General features: G+C 44.2%; 1 protein-coding gene across 11 annotated transcripts in view; it reads right to left on the reverse strand.

Moving 5' to 3' along the window:
• The window catches only part of inpp4b (inositol polyphosphate-4-phosphatase type II B), a 134144-nt gene that overhangs the window by 32207 nt on the left and 78528 nt on the right, over positions 1-23409 (reverse strand). For all 11 annotated transcript variants that reach the window (XM_060047615.1, XM_060047614.1, XM_060047616.1 and 8 more), the window contains 5 exons: positions 20484-20553; positions 17817-17964; positions 12521-12651; positions 6596-6700; positions 3950-4058 (listed from right to left, as the gene is read on the reverse strand). In XM_060047615.1, coding sequence (XP_059903598.1) covers positions 3950-4058; positions 6596-6700; positions 12521-12651; positions 17817-17964; positions 20484-20553 — 563 coding nt within the window. The remainder of the gene's footprint in view (positions 1-3949; positions 4059-6595; positions 6701-12520; positions 12652-17816; positions 17965-20483; positions 20554-23409) is intronic.

Raw genomic sequence — 23409 nt, forward strand, 5'->3', positions numbered from 1 at the left:
GAGCTCCACACATCCACACACACCGTGGGGTTATATAAGTATCCTAAAAGCTTAACCCTCTCTCAGACACGCCTCATATAACCAGTGAAGAAGAGCTTATGCTCCATCCTTTTGCCAAAATATCCTATGTATTTAGAGGATTCAATTAGAATGGAGCCTCACACACTTTTTAATCAAAGTGTAAAATAGTGTAGCCAAGTGGCAGTTTGTGGATGAGAGGGATTATGTTAAATGGTTGTGCATTCTTTAAAACATCCATGGTCTGGAGACTTTCGTGTTTGAGGACGTTCCCTGTTCGATAACTAAAAGTAGGCTATCATTCGTTTGGAGAAAATTGGTATCATGAATGAAGCTAAACACTGGCTTGGAGCGCTGACTGCTATCGAGATGAATGATCATTACATGTAAAAGCTAGCGATAATTACAGGTCTATGGATGTCGTTTTGTCTACAGTCCCATTCAGCCCCGTGATGTGTAATTATTTGAACAACAATCACGTTCAATGTAAAAAAAAAAAGCATTAATAGAATTACAGACTCAACTAAATACAGTTGATTAACTGTCAAGTGTCATGTTCTTAAATCTTGAAATTAACTTTGAGCTACTCAGTGCTGTTGTAGTCGTCGACATTTCTGAAGATCGTACTGATACAACAGGTCAGTGCTGGCCACCGTGGTGGTTCGAAAGGGAGGGGTGAGGGGGAGGGATTCAGTTGGTTGCAATCTGAAACAGCTAGATGCTATTAAATTAGACATTTTGCACAATGCACCAATAACTTCCATCCCTGCTCAACCACCTAAAAACCACGTAAAAAACCTGAAGCAAAGATTCACAAATTGGGCTAAACTTTTTATCACTAACTGCAAGTCTATAAGCTGCTAATGAAGGTCATTACTAAAACTAGCAAACGATTGCCTGAACAAAGACTACCCCCTGTAGGGGGCTTCTTCTCTCCGTGATCAGTAAGAGTCTGTTGGAACACAGGAGGGATGCGGGGGTGGGGTTGGAGCAGCCAGAGAACCGCTGAGCCCAGTGGTCTAATTAAGCACCCCCCCGCCCCACCATCTCCTGTCCACGTGCTAATTAATAGTGGAGGGCGAGGGAGGCTCTGCCGACAACCAGGCGAGGGTGTAAAATAGGGCTGCGTAAGCACGGAGCCTTGCGGCTCTCCAGGTGACTGCCAAAGCCTCTTTCATCATCCGGACAGCCAGCACAAGTCACTGATCATACACCCGGGCGGCTGCCACACGTCCCCAGCAACCAGAAGGAACAGAAGCGAGAAAGAAAATCTATACTCTGTCATAGAGAAAGGGAATGGGGGTGGGGTCAGAAGTGATCTCATTATTCCAGCCACCAATCATCCTCTGTTATAACGTCCAACACTGGCTGACCACCAGTCTCACCACCAACATTGCCATAAGCACCCATGTGGCAGGGAGAGACCAGCCAAGACCTTCCTCAGTCATTGAGAGACAAGATGGGGAGAAGCACTGATCTCAAGGCAGACACAGCTCGGCTGCAGCGTGCTGTTGCTGCTGCCAATATCTTACTCTGATACAGAGAGAGAGGGAGAGAGAGGGAGAAAGAGGGAGAGCGAGAGAGGGAAAAGAGAGAGGGAGAGAGAGGGAAAAGAGAGAGGGAGAGAGAGGGAGGGAGAGATAGGGAAACGAGAGAGGGAGATAGAAGAAGTGAGTGAGGGCGAGAGAGAGGGAAAAGAGAGAGGGAGAGAGGGAGAGAGAGGGAGGGAGAGTGGGAAAAGAGCGAGAGAAGGAGACAGAGGAAGTGAGAGAGGGAGCGAGAGAGGGAAAATAGAGAGGGAGAGAGAGGGAGGGAGAAAGTGAGCGAGAGAGAGAAGGAAAGAGAGAGAGGGAGAAAGAGACAGATTGAGAGAGGGAGAGATGGAAAGAGAGAGAGTCCGGAGCTGGCTGTTCAAGCTTCTGTCTGTCAACGAGGTGCCGCAGATCAGTGCCAATGTCCCTCGTCTGAACCTCTTAGACCACCCGCCAAAGGAGCCAGCTTACTTTGCAAGGGTGGCCGTGCGAGTCCCAAGTACTGTGAACACAAGAGCCACATGGCTCTATCCACTATGTGTTGAATCCAGAACCCACAATCTATGCCTCCCCACCTCCAGTCTGTCCTCCAAAATGCATCTGAAACTCTTGGTTGGCACAGAATGACTTAATAGTTATCTCAGAGTGTGGTGGACAGCATGCAAGACCACACATTCTGGCGAGGGTGGATTCAGTGTTCTCTCCAGCAAAGCTGTGGAACAGAGGGTCCCTAGCTTTCATGTAACCTCTTTATCCACTTTGTATCCTCCTACACACACACACACACACACACACACACACACACACACACACACACACACACACACACACACACACACACACACACACACACGCTCTTTCTAGCGGGTGTTCTTCCATTGAACAATAATGGCAGAATAATTTGAAAGTAGTGTTAACAACAGATATCACCAAATCAGTGGTTGACTGGGAGGTTCAATTAAACATAGATAAATAAGTGAAGGACACCCCACCCATTTTTAAAAGACAGATTTAAGTGGGAGTGCATACGTTAATGAAAGATAAATGCTTTTGCTTTGTGTGTACATTTACCACAGGGTTTCCAGTGGAATACAAAGGACAGATATTGATTACACCCCTAGCTGTGGCCATCCAGAGACAGCCTGCACTGCCCACTGCTCCGGTCTGCCAAGTTCTCCCATTGCAGATCTCTTTTTTTAATGGTTATGGGAAGAGCTCCCTCCCTCTCCTCAGTGTCCTGGGAACAAAGACGAATGGCTCTTTTATTGCATTCTTGGTAACACCAGCCCTCTCTTGCTCTTTCTTCTTCGTTTCTTTTCTCATTGTTTTCTTTGTTGAAGCAGTAGCGTTGTCTGTTGATTGACAAAGTCTCTAATCTGATCGAAAATTCGCCAGGTATGCTGACAAACAAGGTTTAGTTGGGCGTAAGTTTGCCACATCACGAAAAAGCCCTCATAGTTTTGATCACTTAAATGCCATGCCAAAACCAACATCGTTACTGCCAACGGTCAGAACTTTTTAGTGAATCTTCATGAAAAAATATCACACACAGTTAATGTCATCCAAAGTAAACACACATTAACACCAAATAAAGAGACTCTAAATACTCAGTGGAATTCGAAGCGGAAACATCAAGTTAGAATTTATTCCCATTTCTGACGATGAGTGACAAAATGGCGGGATTCCAGGTCAAAGTCTGCAGAGGCTCATTGAAGTCCGACGCAGGTCAGCCAGGCGGAAAATTGGAAACTTCAAGCTACAGTGAGTCATTAACTAAGTCAAATATGAAACAAAAAAAGTGCCGTCTCCCAGCGGAACTTATTCTAGTCTAATCTCTCATTCAAAGGAAAATTATTTCACTTCAGTGGACTCTCATACAAAAAATATGCTAAACTCTTATCATCATAGTATAGCGCGTGTAAGCAGATAAAACCGACCATCTTCAGCAAATTCGCTCCCGCGTGCGAAGCCTCCAACCATTTTCCCATCAACGCCGTCCGTTTTTATAACCCCACTTCAGCCTTGCCTCTTTTTTTATATTGTTGAGCGCCAAACTCCTGTGGAGCTAATTGGAACTGGCGTGCTTTGTAATGACTTTGCAATCCATGCGAAAGGCTTACAGAATAATCACCCTTCATTTCCTGCGGCATCACTCAAGTGACCGTGGACGCAGGATCCTCCTCCTGCGTGTATGGCCGCCCTGCGTTCGAAAGAGCCGCGGCAGCACAATTCAAACGAGTACTGCTGATACGGCTGCTCCTTACTGTAGTAGTTTTAGATGTTGTAGTTTGTGTAGTAACCCTTCTAGTGATTGTAATACAGTTTGTACAGCAACAGTTCTAGCCAGTATGCCATCGTTTGTATTGGAGTGGCTTTGCTGTGGGTCGGTTGGGTCCTACCTCTTCTTCTCGGCTTGGTAGCGGCTCAGAAGTTTCTGCAGCCCGCCGTTCTTGAATCCCTGGTAGTGGGCTGCCGGAGCGCCCACTGTGACCACGTCGTAGGCAGCGTCTGTGCACACGGAGCAGAGAGACAAATCGAGAGGATTCACCAGTCCCACTCACACAGCATGCCATCATACCCCTAAACCCAGAGACAGAGTCCCTTGCAAAAAAACGACAACTGGAGGAAAACAGAATCAGGGGATGTAAGTTGTTGTTTTGTTTCTGAAAGGTTGAAACCGTTTTCCGTCGCTGCTCCCTTGTGAATGTTTGCAGCCTGGCGTGAAAACGGATCTCTCCAGATTAATTCAGACACATGTGCCTTTGGAACTCTTTCACAGACGCGTGCTCGTTGCGTGGGAAATGCGGTAAGCTCATTGTGATGGGTTCACATCACAGCCCCCTGAATCCCTTCCCGTATTCCTTCCCGGGCGCCCCCCGCGGTCTCCACATGGCTCTGGTACCACGTTGAACAAGAAGGACAACCAATGTCACGCCGCTTCATTCCAATTTGCACAGCGCCGTCAAAAAGTAAATAAAACACTCACGCACACACACACACACACACGCACACGCACACACACACACACACACACACACACACACACGCACACACACACAGCGACGGCGCGGCGGCTAGCACAGAGGTGCTTAAAACAGGCCTTGTTTCAGATGAGTAATGGATAAGCCTGACACTTATATCAGAGCAACTCAGGAGTGGAGAGGAGGGGTTATGGGGGATTATGGTGCTGAATATTTTCGGGGGGTTGGTTTTAGTGCCAGGTCAGTTAATGAACACCCTTGGGGAAAGGCCACTGGTAGCTCTGCTCTCGGTGTTGAGGAGGCTGTTCTGAAGAGCTGTTCAAAACACAAAACTAATGACACAGCTCTGCTGCAGATGTGGCCCCAGCAATGCAGATGACAGGGTGGCTGGACTGGCTCCCCTCCAACCCCGAAGCGCTGACTTAATGGACACTGGGGTAAATAGGGGGGAGTGGTTGGGGAATGAAGGGGTTAATGGTGTCTTCCCACTAATGCAGATCCCACAGAATTCCCAAATCATTATCCCAGTGCCTGGCCGATGCGTCCCCCCTGCCTGCCACACGTTAGGCCCCTGGAGTTATAAACTACCGACTTCCCCTTAATTGGTTCTGCTGCAACAGCCGCAGACTGAAATACAATGGTGGGTCTCTGGACATCAATCACAGTGGCCAATTTGTGCTGTATTTGTCTGGCCTCCCCCTTTCTTTGGTCCCCTTCCCTATAAATTGCCAGGGAAACGAGCGGGCTGAGAGAACACTCTCACACTTTCCCACACAGAAAAAGAAATTGATTGTGGCAGTGTGGAGATAAGTTGTTATAATTCATACCCGACCTACCTATCCTGCTGTTAAGCAGTGATAAAACACCCTTTTTACATCGTTCAAATGAGTGCCGAACAACGTGTTTATCGCAGTGGCGTCAAGCCCGGCTATTAGCCTTTGAAATATTTCTGAAAATTTTCACTTTCAAGGATGAAAACGGTGGTATAGTAAATCATCAAGGACCTGACCTGATAGATTTCTTTAGGAATCCTCTGTAAACCTTCATGACAAATTGGGGACGTGAGGAATTGGACAGGGGGAAGTAAAAGATTACCCCTGTGAATTCAACTTTTTGAAAGATCTGTCTTGTTGCACCGTGGATAAATAACTTTGCTTTTATAAATAATGAAAGCTTAAAGGATGAGGTCTGCGTATTTCTGCAATTCTTTTTTTTTCACTGCCGGTAGCCTCCATGAAACACAACAATTTATTTTCCTGCTGATCACATTCATCACTTGTTTAGTGATCGACAGATACTGAGCGACACACAGAGATTTCCATTGTTCAAACCGCGGGTTTGCTTTCGTCTACGAAATCTATCCATGTGATTAATTACACTTTCACACAACACCAAAAGGCTGCTGTTGAACGGGCAGCGAGGCAGAGACAGTAAACAAACGTCAGAAGGTAGGATCCTGTGAGTTGTATCTTCTTGAATCTTCCCTAGAATCACTTAACACCGTTTTCTCGAAGGGATGGGTTTTGCTACCAAAACAGGACGTTTGTACAAAGTCTACCATAGCAGAGGAAAGTGCCTATCTGCCATTATCTATTTACCATTTACAATTTAGCCATTTGGCAGACGCTTTTATTCCAAGCAATTTACAGTGAATCTTGTCAGAAGTAAATCGTAGGAGGCAGCCATGCGTTAGACATTTTGCAGACATTGGGACTCGAACTCAGCACCTGGGATTGAAAAACATTTGTCACTAGACTATCCTGCATCCATTGTTCTTTTTTGGACAACAGTCAAAGTACACAGCACCAGGGCCAAGTGTCGATCCGCCCTAATCTTGTTCTAGGTCTGTACGTGTTGATGTCAGCGATAAGATTAAAAACCTACAATCCCTGACCTGTCCTTATCCTTATCCCCTATCCATTTGTTCGCCAGCAAACAAGGCTACTGTAGGATGCCGAGATGGATGCGACGGGATACTTTCAGTATCTTATGTTCCATTTTACGGGACACAATGGCTTCAGAACCTCAGGACATTCAGAATGTCCTCCTCGAGCGGTCGAGTACCTGATTTTCTGGGGCAGGTCACCATCATCCTCTGTGTGTGGAGGTTGATTGGGATAAACTCCAGAGACTTCTGGGTTTTGCAGCAGCTCGGCTTGAAGGAAGGACCTGCAGGGCGGGCAGGGGGGGGAAGAAGGGAAAGGACAAGAACAGAGTGTGAACTGTGTTGTTAAGCATAACAGTGTTGGTCAGTGAACTTTTTAAGAAGAAACCAGCCACAGCTGGGCGTGAGGCCAGCAGTGCTGTAGGACACTATTAACGTACTTTAACTGATTTAACCTAGCTAGGGCTGGGCAAAAAACACAATAGAAAAGGCGATAATGCAACTATGTAACAGAACTTTTTCTTTAGACGCATTAAGGCAGGTACTGGTCTTTTAGACAGGCACGATATGCACCCGCTAGACGCTCATTTTCAATGAGACGAGCAGCGCCGCATGGAGGACCGGTATCTTGTTGTCGGATAGCAACTAGCAATTAAACAAGCCAATCACGACACTCAAAAACGACTGTGCACGAGATGAATTGTGGACAAGACGCATCGTCGTTATGTTTAGTCACTGAGACAATTAATGCTTTTCCTCCATTTAACGTAATTCCTCAATAAATCTCCCGATTTAATTTTTTTTATTTTTGCGCTTCTAAGAGTAGTCAATCATTTTCATTATTCACACTTCCCCACGTAAGTTGAAACTATTGAAGTATATGTTACCTTATTGGACAAGGCCCCGCTAATTCCTTCTGCTCATGGGAAACAATCATATCCTATCTTCAAATGGTGCTTTAAAAATGGGAAGGACTTCCCCTTAATCCCGATTTGGAATCACCTATAAATAACGACTTTGTCCTAAAAAAAACATAAAACAGCCGTCAAAACACCCATTTTTATGCATAATCCTTTTAATGAGGGATTTGATGTATTTTACACTGACTGTTTTATTCAAAAGCTCCAATTAACACCCTTCCTCTAACAGCGAAGCAACGTTATTCTGCACAGTATTCGAATTTAATCTCAAAGAGCACAATGGTTGAGCAAATCTCAAATATGTTAATTGTGATCTTTGAGACCACAGATCATGTTGTGATGTTGGCGTAGAGCGACGATCAAAGGCTTTCAACACAACAACGTACAGACAAGAAATCGGGAAAGTTCTCATTATCTTTTACAAATTTGCCATGTAATTAAAGAGCGGTCTGTTCACTTATCTCAAACGTTTAGGTTCCCTTTCATGAAATGTGACACAATTAGATATGGATGCTGTTCCAATTTTCAACAACTAATAATGACATGTTCTGACTTTCACAGATAAGGAGAAACAATCACTTCACAGTTCCCACACACTCCACCAGCAGTTATCAGCACCAGCAGGGTATCTTGAATAGTGCCATGGCCATGCCAAGTGTCAGTAATCGTGTTTTTTTTTCTCTCTCATCACTGAGGGGAAGCTTGCTTATGTCGTTAAACGGACATGCTAGTTAACAAAGCACTATTAACCCGGCTTGTCTCTTTCGGCTGCTAACTCTCTGATTCCAACACCACACAGTCTGCCAATTAAGTTAGAGTCCTTAGTTAGTGTGATATGGCAGCTTTGATCTCTTTTAACCGGAGCTGAGTCCATAAATCTTACTAAAGAGTCTTTCTTTTTAAGTGGGGTCTAAAGAGCTCTGGGGATCCAGCCGAATGGACTCTTAGACATTTGTGGATCGGCAAATTAAACACAAAAGCACACAGGTGCCTTTTCGGCAAAAACTGACAAAAACGCTGTGCTGTATGATTTGTTTCAGGGTGTAGGCTGAGCTTCAGCTCTCTTGAAGGATATCTTATGTAGTCATACATAAGTAACTCCACAGTTTAAGAAAGAGAGTTTGAAAACTCCTCCAAAAGTCGAGGCACTTTGGCTCCATTGGGAACTGGCCTTTATGAGATGGCTTTGCTGAGGCTTAGACATCAGCGGTTTTTAACGCTTTCATGCTCGGTATTACACCTTGGTCTGTTGAAAGGCCACCGGGAACTTTTCTTTATGAGATGGTTCAGCTGAGCTTGGACATCAGTGTTTTCTAACAATTTCAAGTTAGGTATAAATCGTGCTACGCTTATAACTTCCAGTGGAATAAACGAGACAGAAAAAGAAGAGAAAGATCTTGATCATATGTGAGCATTAATGCCTGTAAGTGTAGTTGTGTGTCTCTGTATGCTTTTCTTAGCAAGGTTGAACATGCAGTTGCATTTCACAAATGAAAAAAGGTAGTCAGAAATGACTGTGCAAGGACAGAAAAATACTAGTATAGGCAGGTTGCTGGTCTATGTAACGGAAGAAGCTGGGTGCGAACGTTAATAACCAATAGCTGGCATCTCGCTTCCTTTTTCCTCCTTCCCATCTTTTCTCTTTAAAAAAAAAATCTAAATTGCAGTGTTTGCTTGGACTGTCAAACTGACTTCTTCCTGATTTCTTCAGGATACAATACAGTCACTGCGATTTGTGGGTAGTTTGTTTAATGACGTGAGTCATTGAGACAAGACGCAGTCATTCATGTGGTATTATTGACCAACTGCAGGCATTAATTGTTTGATAAGATCGGCTGAGTACCTTTACAACCCCTGCAGTGATTGAAGCCTAATGCAGCGCTATCATCAGGTCACAAATATGCCTTTGTCCGTTGAACATGCACATGTATGCTTAATTTTAATTAAGTATTTAATTTTAATTATACCAGGGATCTTGGCTAATTTAGCAATGTGCTCTGGATATCCTGTCTTATATAGGATACATGCCAAAAATCAAACACTGACACTTATAGATCAATTATATAAATAGCTGACTGTAATCAGCGTTCAGAAATGAAAACCCAGTTTGAAATTGACTCAACGCAATATTACATTTCATCTTCCAGAGCTAAACCGGGTTACCTCTACATGATCCTTACACACAAAGAAAACCTCCATAACAGCTTAACTAACAAGCTTCTGAAAAGTTTGATTTGGTTTCCAACGAGATGTTTGAATTGAAACATCAATATGAAGACGCTTCTTCAAATAGCACCTGCACTTGCCTCATCACCGAGGATGTGGTCATGAGTGGCAGCTGGGTACAGACACGTCTAGAGAACAGGGAGAGTCGAATGACGGGGAACAGGTTGCTGGAGGTCCAACAAACAACACCCATGACAGGATTACAACAGCCTCTAATTGTCCCGCTCGCAAACAAAGGAGGTGGCGATGATTTATTCATGAGCGGAACAGTTATTAGAGCGTCTAAAGTGCATGCTGAGGTCAGCCCGGCTCATTAAAAATGAATGGAAATGAAACACTAAGGATGTTGAACCTGAGAATGGAGAATCTGCCCTGGTCTCCCTGAGGGCTGCTGTGCTCTCCTGCCGCCACTCCGTACGCGGAGTGATGTAGCGCTACCCCTCTTTTTTACTACTATCTTCGCTCTCTTCGGCTACTTCTTTTGCTCCTGATTCTGCTCAGCTCTCTCCTTGACACTCCTCCCACATCAGATGGCCCGCCACTTAAAACACATGGTGGAAATCAGCAGGGAAACAATGCAGGCTTCTGTTCGACAACTTGCTTATTCTTGTCAATAAGAAGCCCCTTTTAATTCAGACTACAGAAGCAGGGACTGTAAGCAGGGAAAAATAATTGTCCCATTTCTGTCTACTCAGTTTTTTCCCCATCTTACGCTATATGACATTTATATACCGTAAATGCCATTTGTTGGATGTCTCACAGTGAACTGACTGCATATATTCTTAGCATGGTGGCCCCGTTGGGAACAGCACCCCTAACCTCGGTCGGCGTCCATGATCCATCTGTAATCCTCTGCCGAGGCCTCCTGGAGATTTTCGCTCAATCTTTCTTCACACCCGCCCACTCTACATGGGCTCAGATGCTCCCTCCCTGTACGCAAGTCCTCCACACCCCCCACACCCCCCCGCTCCGCCTCTCACCTCCCCTTTGATCACATTAGCTATCAATAATTGATCCTCCTCCCCTGTGCTCCTGTCACTATGCGTTGTCGCGCCTCGGAGCCGGGCGCCGGGGTCCATCGCATGTCGCGTGACATCTGGCCGATGGCGTTCCAGAAGAAAAAGAACAAGGGAGTATTGTCAGGAACCTTAACGATCTGCACCGCGTACTTCTTACCGTCCGAAACTACAACCTTGGTCTTTGCCGCTCACTCCCACCACCCCCCCAAGGGAGGCCCGGGCGTGCTGAGGGGAAGTGGCGAGGAGTCATCATTACTCAAAGGGCTGGTCGCAGGGGAGCGCCACACTGACAAACATCTCATTACAAGACAGGAGGGAGTCGTGGTCAAATCCATCACTTGCCAATGGCCACAGCGGCAAAGCCCAGAGTGAATAATCAATAAAGTTGAGGAGGATGGAGAAGAGAAAGATAGAAAAGGAGACAGAGACGAGAGAAATACGTTTGCATGTAATTTCCTCTTATCTAGAAATAACTGGATATTGTCGAGCATTGTTTGTGAACTGTACACTTTGGAATTCGTTTAGGGGATGTTTGTATCCAAGGCATTGGACCTTGGGGACCGAACTTATACCCTTTCAACTGGGAGGCGAAGATTCTAACCACAACACTGTACAAACACTTGCTATTGGTTAACAAAAGTTGTCCCCGTTTCTTTCATTTGGTAGCATTTTTTTTTTTTCCCAGCATGTGCTCTGAGTACATACTATACACAAATGCAACAAAGCTGCAACAAGTCTCCACAAAATACCTGATTTATGGAGTCGATTGTGTATAATTTCACAATAATAAGACAATTTTTTTGATGCATTTGAAAATAAATCCTCCATTGCTCCATTGTGCAAAGTATTATGTTCAAGTAAATCAAACCTGAATGGCAACAAAAATTAAGCAAGAAATGTAATTTTTTTCTTAAAATAAGAAAATAGGAAGATTGTCTCCAAATTTTTTATGGAAATTTGCTCCAATGACTTGATCGGACGCTTACAAATAAAACCAAGTATCCAAAGATGTCAAGAGTAAAGATCAACATATGTCCCAGGCTAAGGCGACGATTGGCTCTCTTTGAATGGGACGGTGACATTGTCATCTCGGACACAGCAGCCCTACTGTGTTACAGCAGAACTTCTGGAGGGAGACCCTTACACAAAACATCCAAGGGGCAGAGAAACGCTTTGTTTTCTTTTTGTTTCTGTTTCGAGTTGTTCTACTGGAGATACTCATGGATTTCAGAAAGGGATTTTAATAAGGGTATTTCTGCAGGGGCCAGCACGGGGTGATATGAAACCTTTACAGACACTTTTTTTTTTTTACAGTTTACTACTGCTGGCCTAGTTTGTTGTTCGCCAATTACACGCTTACAGATCCATGCCTCCAGCAAAACGGTTGGTCGTAACAAATATGAAGAGAAAGATAGTGAAACCTCCCGTACTCCCAGATTTGTGCTGATCTGCCCTCAGATATTAATCTAAAGTTATATTTGTGAGACTACTGACAATGTAACAGTAAAGCCTTTTATTTTAGATGATGAAAGTCTACATTACAAAGTCTATGCTAACTAAAACTATAAATGCAAAATATTGTATCATTAGATCTGTGAACACAGGCCATGTCCTTTGAAAGCCCAAAACATTTTAAGTGGGAAGGTAATTATGTTTGTCTTTGCGAGGGAGTGTAAGTGTGTCTCTCTTTATGTCTATTAAAGTTGATCAGCATAAAAGTTGCAGATGTTTTCAAGTGTTTGTGTGTGTGTATTTGTGTGTTTTTCTTTTTATATCCATGAGTTTTGGTATACAAATGGAAAATATATATACGGCAACTATGGAACTATGTAGGTTCTGTGCATGTGTTTTGCATATTTGAAGGCAATTCTATGAAGGTGTGTATCTATGTTTGTGCGTGTGTGTGTGTGTGTGTGTGTGCGTGTGTAAGGAGGCGTACCGGTGATTTTCTCCAGTTGGGCCAGCGTGTCCTGGTAGGAGCTGACTAGGCCTCCATACTGTGTGATCACCTCCCTCCTCAGAGTGTCCCAGTGGGGCGACAGATCCCCCAGGTCTCTGAGCTCCTGTACCCTAGATAACAAACAGAGGCGGACACAAACAAAAAAACACACACACACACACACACACACACACACACACACACACACACACACACACACACACACACACACGAATGAAGCAAATTACACAGATATCCATAACAGCCTGTGGCTAGGACAAAATACTGAATCACAATCAATCAATAACGAATATCCTTCTCCATGGCCTTCTAACGTTCTCTATATACATGTCTAAACATTATGCCATGTATACAAAAGTGAAGACTATTTCAACATAACAATGAGGAGAATATTGAGGAAACTGGACCATCAAAATCAGTTGCAGACCATAGCAACTAGCCTTTAAGGGAGAGGGAGCGCAGGAATGACATCAGAATTCTCTTTGTTTAAATAACCTGCTCATGACCTCGTCTAAAGGATAAACTACATTTGCATTTGTATCAGACACATCAGAGCGGATGGCCTACACGCCAGATTGAACAGTAAATTGCGGTGAAAGTATAGGAAATACTTCAGAGACTTTACAATGGCGTTAAGGACAAAGAAAAAATGATACAGGCGGTAACCTGATGATTAGAAGTCCAATTTGTGGGTAATTAGTTACAACCCATAGAACCTGAAACGCGGCTTGTGTAAGCAATTCTTTAGAATTGTTTGTTGAAAGGAATATAGCTGCATCATGCAGCACTCCAAGCTGTCTTTATCTTGAAAGACTTTACACAGACAGAATTTCATTAACATCAGACCGAGAGAGATCTAACTTAAATAATGCTGTTTTGATGTTTACTACCTTAGCCCTATGTAAACCAGATTAATTGTGGAGGTAAGCATTCTGTGTCCACAGTAAAAATACTTTCTTTCCTGTGTAGCTCAATTTGGTGGGTAGCTTACTTTGCAGTACCACTGCCAAGTGAAAGGGTTTGATTCCCACTTGGTTTTGAATCCCACCAGGCCACAAAGGCTAATAAATGTATCTACTCACAGATTCTCTGGGTTATAATCACCCACTTATGGCAGAACGTAATAAGCATTTGAATCAGGGACATCAGAGCAGACAGCCTACTCGCCCTATTGAACAGTAAATTGCAGTGTTACTATAGGAAATAATTGAGGGAAATGTATAATGGCTTTCAGGAAAAGCTAACAATGATGTATGCATTGTTCCTCGGATAAAGACTACACTGTGTGGACAATTACAACCCATAAAATGTGATAGCCTGCTTGATTGAGCAATTCTTCCGAATTTTCTCAATAATGAGTATCATTGAAAGAAAAGTGCGGAAAATATGTACGAGTATTTAAAAAGCACATCAGTGGTAGCTGTTATGTTAAAGGGCCATATGTGCTTCTGCTAGTTTTCTTCCCTCTGCCAACGTAGTGAAAAGCGCGTGAAGCAATGGTAATGGTAAGATAGGATAAGCTTCACTGATCGTATTCATTGAACGGCTTTTTCTTTCACAGCGGGTCGGATGAAAAACAACACACGGTGACATGATGACCGGCCTCTCTCTCTCTCTCCCTTGTCTCTGCAGTGGTAAACAAACTTGGTGCAGTGAACTGCCTTCGGGGACAGGGGTAGAGCCACACGCTGGGCGACTGTGCCGCTCAGGAGGTGGTTGTCGGTAAGTAAGGCTGCGCTTCTGGCAGCGGAGGCATGGGGGGCTTCTGGTCTCTTAAGTGAACGGAAAGCCAGCCGACGTACATTACTGATCGAGAGCCGCATAGCCGTATCTTGCGGCACTCCCAGCTGTGTTTGCCTTCCGATGTTTTATACATACAGAATTCCATTTATGTCGCACACACGCACACACACACACACACACACACACACACACACACACACACACACACGCACACACACACACACACACACACACAAACAGATCCAATTTAAATAATGCTGTTTTGGAGTTTATTCCCTTAGCCCTATGTAAGCCAGATTAATTGTTGAGGTACGCATTGTTTGTCCACAATACACAACAAATTTGTGTCCTGTGCATTTTGTATAGCACGAGACGGGGTTTGATTCCCTCTAGGTTTATTTCACACTTGGGGCCCCACGCACTCAGAAAGGTTTCTACTGGAAGAAATGTACTAAGACACACTGGGTAACAGCAGCCCCCAAATGAACTACAATATATCTATAAACAACAATTCAACAGGAACAATCCCCTCTGCATTACTAAATACAGATCACAACTGTTCTTTTAATATCAATGCAGGTGTGGCAATATGCGATTTTAAAAGCATGCTGATGTCTCAATGGTGTGCTAAAGACGGCAGTTAGAATGGAGGTAGTCGGAAATTGTACTGGAACACCATCGCTGGTGTACTGGAGATGCTAAGGTGCATTTCACAGCCAGGGAGATCTTTGCAGGTCCTACTCCACATCTCTCTCTGGCTTCAATCAAATATATTGTTTGAAGCACAGCCACTTTGCCCAAAGTGGCCCCCTAACACCCCCAATTGTGCCATTTTAACCAATCAAATAGCAATATTCTCTGATTTTCCCAGGGTTTATATACGGGCCCTTTCACAGTACTAGACAGACACAGTGGTCTTTAACAAATTGCCACAATTCCCAATAATCCATACCATCTGTCTCTCTCTCTCCAAACCACTGTTATTTTTGCGTCAGGATGTGGAAGGGTATCTTTACACGCTGACAGACCTATTATTTGGTGTCAGGGGGGGCAGCAACAAGGGCTTAGGGCTGCGCAATGCTGATTACACAGTAAATAGGGGAACATGTTCGGTGGCCAAATTAAGGGGATAAGGCAGCGAAAGGGGAGAGAGAAAACCTATCATTGTGTCCCCTCATCAGAGCTCTATTGTCCAGAAGAAAGTATAGAGGGGAGAAAGGTGAGGCAGAACCAACACCTGCCTGGTATTAGATTTGCATTGTAAACCGTACTTTTATCCACAATAAACATTAACTACTACTCACTTAATCGTGGTTAAATAAGCAAAAGAAAGAAAAAGAAAATTGTGGCTTGAGGCTTTCTCTTCCTGTTTTGCAGATTCATCATTTTTTTCTGGACAGGTAGTTAGTCATTGGCAACAGATTGTCGCAGTTGGTCAGAGGCCATCTAACTAAGAAAACCATCCATGCAACTTAGGGAAGTCCAACAAAAGAAGACCGTAACAAAGAAGTTAATAATGAGAACGTTTCAATGGAGCCAACAAGCTAAATAGGGGAGAAACATAGACCAAATAGTATTGCAAAATAATTATCAAAAACACCGGCAGCATAGTAATAGTTAGTGTTTGACTCCCTGGTGAAAGGATCTGGCTTTCTGATCTGGGATCTGAGCAAGCGGCCGAACCACACCCGTCGGTCCCTTTTGATAAAGGCCTCTCTGAAAGGACAAACTAATAACACTATACTATAACAACGTATTCAAGAGTAAGTGGCTGTAAAATGGATTGCGGAAGAAAGTGGACTCAAGAATGTAAGGCAGAGAGGACACAGGCGAGGAGGAGCTGGAGTGAAGCAGACACAACAGGCTTACAGAATGCCTCGTTTTGTCCCCTCCAAAAGCCCCGTCATGGAGCCTCCTTTTATTTCACGGTGTGTTATACTGTCCGCTCAATTTAATCACAGAGGGGTTGGTGTCGCAGGTCAATCCAACCTGTGTGTGCGGAATGCCAAGCGATCTGGGTTTTTTTCTTCACAATACACACCGTCCCGGGGAAAAACAGCCGCATTTAATGATCACACTGTTTACGTTCTCAGAGAACTCACAGTTATATGAATATGATTATGGGTAGACATTGATAGCTGTCTGGGGATGTTTATATCAAATCAGTTATGCTGATAAGCTCCATTTTTACAAAATCGAACACACACACACTAACACCGTCACAGAGATTCTCCCACTGTACATTGATAGTTCATATTTAATGAAGTAGTAAAAGAGGACAGATCGTCTGGCAGTAGCATTCTCTAGCCAAACAATATATCACAATGTCACTCCATTCAGATTTTTGCGCCAGTAAAGCACTTAAAAAGCAAATAGCTAGCAGCAGCATTGTCAGACTTGGCTAGCTGGAGAAGCTCCGGAGTCCGTGGAGACTTTTATAACCACATTGACATTGATTATTAAACATATCAACTCAAATATAGCCACTGAGCTATCTCTTGGAGGCTTGATTGGACTGAGAAGCCTTGACTTCTAACCTACTGCGGACACACATATGCTGCAGTGGAAACACTAAACCATTAATTACGTTACAGCTGGTTTGACTTTTGTTGAAGTATCATGGCAAATGTCTTCAAAGACTTTTGTGGACATTCAATGATTGTGAAATAAACAGCCTCCATCAATTCATCACTTGCTGTCGTATTATTAAAGCTCTGATTGCATCATTGTTGTTAAAAGTATGTGGTTTACCTGTTGTTGCACTTTGGACGTATTCAAGCCTATGGGCCAGTTTACCTTTACATATGAGCAGGCCGATATTAAAACACAATGAACCGTCTTAAGGAACTCTAGTGGTGCCTCAGGGGGAGGACATTTCGATTGACTTTCTGCAACGCATTGGGCTCTTTGTTACAAGGTAGGGATCATTTGTTACAGGGAACAAGGTCAGGATCAGCTGTGTGTGTGCTTGTGCCCACATCATCTTGACCAGCTCCTCATTCAAACTGCACCCTGATGAAAAGGCTGTAGCAGTTTTGTGGCTTCCATTGCTCTTAGGTTGTGTATGTTATATAACCCATTCAATGTGTGTAGATTAGGAAGAATTCGCTTGTGTTGGTGTGTTGTGGAGTGTGTATATGTTTGTGTGTGCATTTATTTATGCATGCATGTCTGCATGTGTGTGCATGTTTATGGGTTGGTGTGTGTGTGTGTGTGCATTTGTGTGTTTGTGGGTGTCTTTGTGTGGGTGTGTGTGTGTACTGAAGAGGGGGACAATGATTGCAGTGTTTCAGAACGGAGCAGGTGAAGTCCCCTTTGAAGTGATAAACACGGATGAATAATGCATAGCTTCCCCACGACGGCTGCTAATCTTAGGGAATCATTTATGCCTTTTAAAATGTGCCTTCAAGAAGTTAAACACCTTGATAAAAAATCAGCCAGGAACCAACAGAGCGGATAACAAGTTCAACTTTGAATACTGAGTCAAAGTACCCCTGAGCTCAGGGTTGAGTGAGTGATGCCATGGGCTCACCTTGTCGTGTCTTCCTGAATGTACAAGGACAGCAGCTGTTTGGGCAGGCTGAAGGAGAGAGTGCATTCCTCCATTTGTTCTCGGACCAGCATCCACTTGCTGTCCACTGTCTGGAACCTGTACACCTTGCATACAGGGTTCTTGAACACTTAGAGAGAGAGATGGAGAGAGCGGGGGAATGAGAGAGAGAGGGGGGGAGAGATAGAGGGGGGGGGGGGGAGAGAGAGAGGGGGGGGGAGAGATAGAGGGGGGAGGGAAGAGCGAGTCCCGAGAAAAATTTAGAGAAGGATATTTGGAGAATTCAAAAAATACAGAAGAACTTGAGACCAATGTCATACCGCAATGACAAATGACCTCATCGACACAAACAAACAAATTCAAACTTTTTACATTTCCAAGACAGCGAAAGGAGCGTTCAAAGCAGCTTTCACGGATGGGGAGACTCAAGGACGCAACTGTCAAGGAACGTTGGAAAGTGGCAAATGAAATTCTATAATCAATAAGTGTGTCTGAGGTAGATAAGGTGCTGCTAGTCCTCCAGGAAAAGGTCTGAACTCTTTTCCTTCACCCCCGCGGAATTAACTCAAAAATACATTACCACGTTATGGCCCCCATAACCATTTCCTTTTCTGTGTTTGTTGTACAGTGATGGATTTAAACTACGACCTGTGGGTTTCCAAACGGCACTCTACAAAACCCCTCACATCCCTCATATACCATCCCGTGCTCTGATTGGACCCTGTTTGCATTCCGTCCAAACTCCTTCGGTTTCGATTGGCTAATGGCAACAATTGAAGACCGGAGGACGGAGAATGTGAGCTGTAATGCTCTTATCTGCATGCTGGCAGCAGAGGGCAGGGAAGGCACAAGCAGAGCCTCAAGCAGAGTTAACAGCTTCCCTCTCTCTCTCTTCATTACCGCAGTGTGGAAGGGAAGTCACTCAGTAGTAAGTCAGTGGTGAAGTACCCGCGGTGGAACTCTGGTAATCTCCCCTCTGTGGCGCCACATAATGTTGCTCCGGGTACATTGGAAATGTGGATGTTTTGTTGGGCTAAAACCATCAGCTGCACCACCACACCTTCAGGAAATATCTATTCCAACAAGCAATGCGTTTGCAATGCTAAGCTGTTTACGAATATATAAATATATCTGTGTATGTCTATGTTTATATATGTATAGATAAATACATATTTATATTAATATACCTTTATCTATTCTGTCGAGCTCAACTGCTAGAGCACGCCATAAATACTGCCAGGGTTTGGGGTTCCATTCCCAAGAGATTAGGCATTTAATTCTTCATGAAGTCGGGGGGAAACTCTGCACTGGCATTGGCCTACACTACAGACTTAGAATAAATGTTTTATCAGTAAAATAAAGTATACAATATACACAAGGCTGGCCATAGCTAGTTTGTCCGCCAACATTAGTGGATATAGACGAGCAGTATTAGACTAAGTGAAGAAGCGCGGAAGAAAGGAGAAAACGGGTGTGAGGGTAAGTGAGGGGACAGATGGAAAGGGTCCGGGATGAAGACCCCAAACAGCCGCTGACTCCCACCTCCATCCCAGAAAACAGATTAACCTGTGACCCCAACCCCCCTTGTAGGACCATGCTAATCTGACAGCCAATCAGAGTGCTGCGTGCTTTCATCTCGGCTCTTAAGTCAATTAGCACCCAGAGCTCCTGGGCATGGCCCCCCCTGGCTGCCACTCGCACCCCCAGACCCCCTTTGGGAAAGATAATAAAAAAGAAGAGGCCCCTAAATTGAGTCAATCTACCCTGTGTGTTTGTGTGCTGGGGTAGGGGGGGGGGTTGGATTGTTTTGAAGGCTGGCAGCTGTGTACCTTTGCGCCAAAAAACGCCACTTCCTGGCTAATCTTAGATTGAGGAAATGACAATGACACCATGACAACCGGTCAGGGAAGGAAGATGAGAAAAACACACACAAACACAAACACACATACACACACACACACACACACACAGACAACACAAACACAAGGAATGGTTTGAAGAAGAAAGTTGCGAGAGGAGCAAAGAGGTTAGAAAACCCAGAGTCATGGAAGAAGGGAATCAAAATGAAAGCTAATTCATTCTCATTGAGGGACCTCAAAGCTGTGGGAGGTCTGCTTTCTGAAGGCCAACCACATTTCACCTATAGTCAACACATTCCACTCTCTCTCCATCTCCATATTTTCCAGAGATGAATATGGTATTTTTGGAGTTGCTTCCTAATTAGTCCAACACAGCTGGCGATATCGTCTGCCACTCCACTAAGAACAAAGGATGCTTACCTAAGTGTCAGACCAATATCATATCCCCCATTGTTAGTCCTCATCCTTCTCTCTCTCCCATTGTATTTATCTCCAGCTCTCCAAAGAACTCCCAAGGTCAACTCACCCAAGCAGCAATAATCTACATTATTTAATTGAATGAAAAGTCTCTGGAGAGACCGCAACTCCCATTTCTTGCAGGGGTTATTTAAGGGCACTGCATTATAAGTTCATACATGCTAAAAGATGACCAGACTTGGGAAAAATGCTACGTTTTTAGCGAAGGTTAAATGCATTGAATTTTGTGAATTATAAGATAAAGATAATGTTTTTTTATGTTACCGTGGTAATGGACAGGGCAAATTATAGGTGTGTAATTAGTGAACATTACCGGGTCCTGTAGCCAGGCAGCTCTCTCTGTTGACGCAGGCGTGGGACGAGGACTCACACACCATGGCACACTGGAGAGAAGAGAGAGAGAGACATAGAGAGAAAGATACAAACAGAAAGAGAGAGAGGCTTAAAGTAAACGGCAGCTCATTTACAAGGTACATGTGGAGGAAAAGAAGCCAGTGATTGACATGGAAATGAAACTTCAACGGTGGCGATGTTCCATCCATATCTCCTTTTATTCTCCTCCATATGTCTGTTACGCCCACAACTCTCATCCTTCAAAACGTTGAGCGTTTTCCACCTCTGCTTATCCCTGCTCACACACAATATCAAGGTGTCTCAACAGCCGACACTCTTGCAAAAGGTACGCTACGGCAGACAGACAAAGCCATTAAAACAGTTCCCATTAACGCACCGTAGCAGTAGATAGAACAGTAGACGTTGAGCTGTGGGGTCCTGCGAGTTCAAAATAAACTGCCTCCTCCCATCCGTGTTTGACGAATGGCGGGCGGCAGCGATGTGTGCGTGTGTGTGTGCGTGTGCTTGTGGTAGCAGAGGGATGGCAAGGTGTTAAAAAGAATGTCCCAGCTGTCAGGGAGGGAGGCTGGTAAACGTACAGCAAAGCTTTTGTCATCAAGTTATAGAAAAATTTAATTGTGTATAATCGGCCAATTGGATATCCTTAGGAAGTGTCATGAAAATAAATCATGAGATGAATGCAGCTCGTGAGACAAACAAAGGTCATCATATGTACATTATTGTCATCGCTGGGAACAGAAATCATATTGTCCATCCAAACAAAAGAGATTGAATGAAGCCGGATCTGTTTGTTCTTTTACAAGGACTATTCGGCCGTTCACATTTCTCCCTCTCCAACATCCATCCTGAAATTCAACCTTGGGATAAACAGGCTGTTTATTTTTCCTCGGTGGAGGAGCCTCCGGCTCAGTGCATCATGCGGTTGAATGTGAGAGAGGACGGCACCACCCAACAAAAGTCAACAGCCGCGGTGGGCATCTGGTCCAAGGATGTATCCCCGAATCCTCAAACCATGAATGTTTCAGCGGGAGTCAAATCCAAAGCTTCAGTGGACTCCAGAAATAAAACACCAAGCTACGAAATGATGACGGGGGGCATTATGGGATCCAACACAAGCTCCTTTGTACTCTTGTCTGGTTTTCATAAAAACCTTTTTGTACGCGCATGATATTTGCGTTTCTGGGTTGTATCTTTGTTTGTGAATGCATTGTAAGTCGATTTGGAGAAAAGCGTCAGCTAAATAAATGTATTATAATGGGATCGATGAGCATCATCACTGCTGGTATTGCATGGCCATTACATTTCATCTGTATGTATAGTGAATTACTTGCATAAATTAGAGACCGCCACAACATGGGCTCGACTACACTAGAACTTGGGGAACATACTGTGTATATTCGTTCATAACTATGGGTTCAGATATTATCATGACAATTTCAGTAGTTCTGTAGACCCTGGGAACTTTGAACATGCAGGTTAGATAATATATAGACCTTTTACATACTATTACTACCAATAAGTACTATTAAATAGTCCTCGAGCACCTTACTTGAAGGCAACTTAGAGTGAACTATAGCTATGAGTGTCTTAGTAGCAGGGAGGATAGAGGCATCCTGCCTTATGGTGCCTACAGGTTAGACTATGGACATAGGGGATCAAACCCTGTAACGTTCAGCTGGGAGTTGACAACATAGTCATTATCTACTCTCTGCCTCTTTTACAGTCAGAAGAAGTTGTCACGAGAAGAAGCCATTGTATTGTTTTTTCCATCTTTACTGACTTTGGTTGTGACCGTATCCAGCAAACTCAAATTAAATCTGCAGCCCGTGCTTCCCACTCTGTGTCAATATGAATCACTCCTTGGAGGAGGGATATTGAAAACGCTATTGATCCCACCAAACAGCAACAAGGAATTGATTTTTTCAACAGGTTGATGCATTGCACATCACCCCCAAAGTGAGAAAAAGCAATTTATAATCTACGATGGGGGACTTTTAAGTATCCCATATTAAGTACTAAAATATAATCAAATAAACAGAATCAATGGATGCATTATGAATGGGAGTACCTATAAAGTTCCGATACTAAGTCGTGTGAGGAACAGACGTTGGCACTCTGCCGATACATCTGTCGTTGTTAGACATCGGGCGGCAGTAGCTCAGAATGTCTAGCAACAATCTGGCAACCAGATGGTCGCGGGTTCAATCCCCGGCGGAAAGACTTGAAGAGTCACGGTTTCCCCTGACTGCTGCTGCGAGCTGGCTGTTCCATAACCCGGATGACACCCCGGCTGGTGTATGAATGTGTGAACTATGAACAGGTGAATGTGAGGCAGTAATTGTAAAAGGCATTGAGTGGCCCCAGCTATTAAAATCGCTACATAAAGGCAGTCCCCCGTTACTGATGCTGAGCGTTCCTCCATCGTATATTCACTGAGGCCAGCTTGGTCATCGAAGTAATGGTGACAGGCAACAATCTGTCTCCATCTATCTGTGTCATCTGTGGCCACCGTGACGGACTGTTTAACACAGTTTAACAGCTGCCATGCGTCTCTCTCTGTCTAAACCTGTCCCCGGAAAAAAGGGCTACTAATGACGGCGAGGTGATCTATCACTCCCTCGAGCTGGGAAAGCTGGTCTGGAATCGGATGCACACCTCCAAGGGGACCCTACATCCACTACGCACTACACGAAGCCACGCATGTACAAAGACACACAGACACAGGCAGATACAAAAACATTCACACACACACACACACGGCAGGATATGGTACTAGAAATCAGCACTCCGAAAACACTGTCCCACACAACTGCAGACACACAGAAACAACAGATTCACATCAAAGAGGAAACTACACTTGCTGCAAGAAATGAGCAATTATCAAA

This window comes from Gadus macrocephalus, chromosome 3, assembly GCF_031168955.1.
Source record: "Gadus macrocephalus chromosome 3, ASM3116895v1".
Classification (NCBI taxonomy): Eukaryota; Metazoa; Chordata; class Actinopteri; order Gadiformes; family Gadidae; genus Gadus; species Gadus macrocephalus.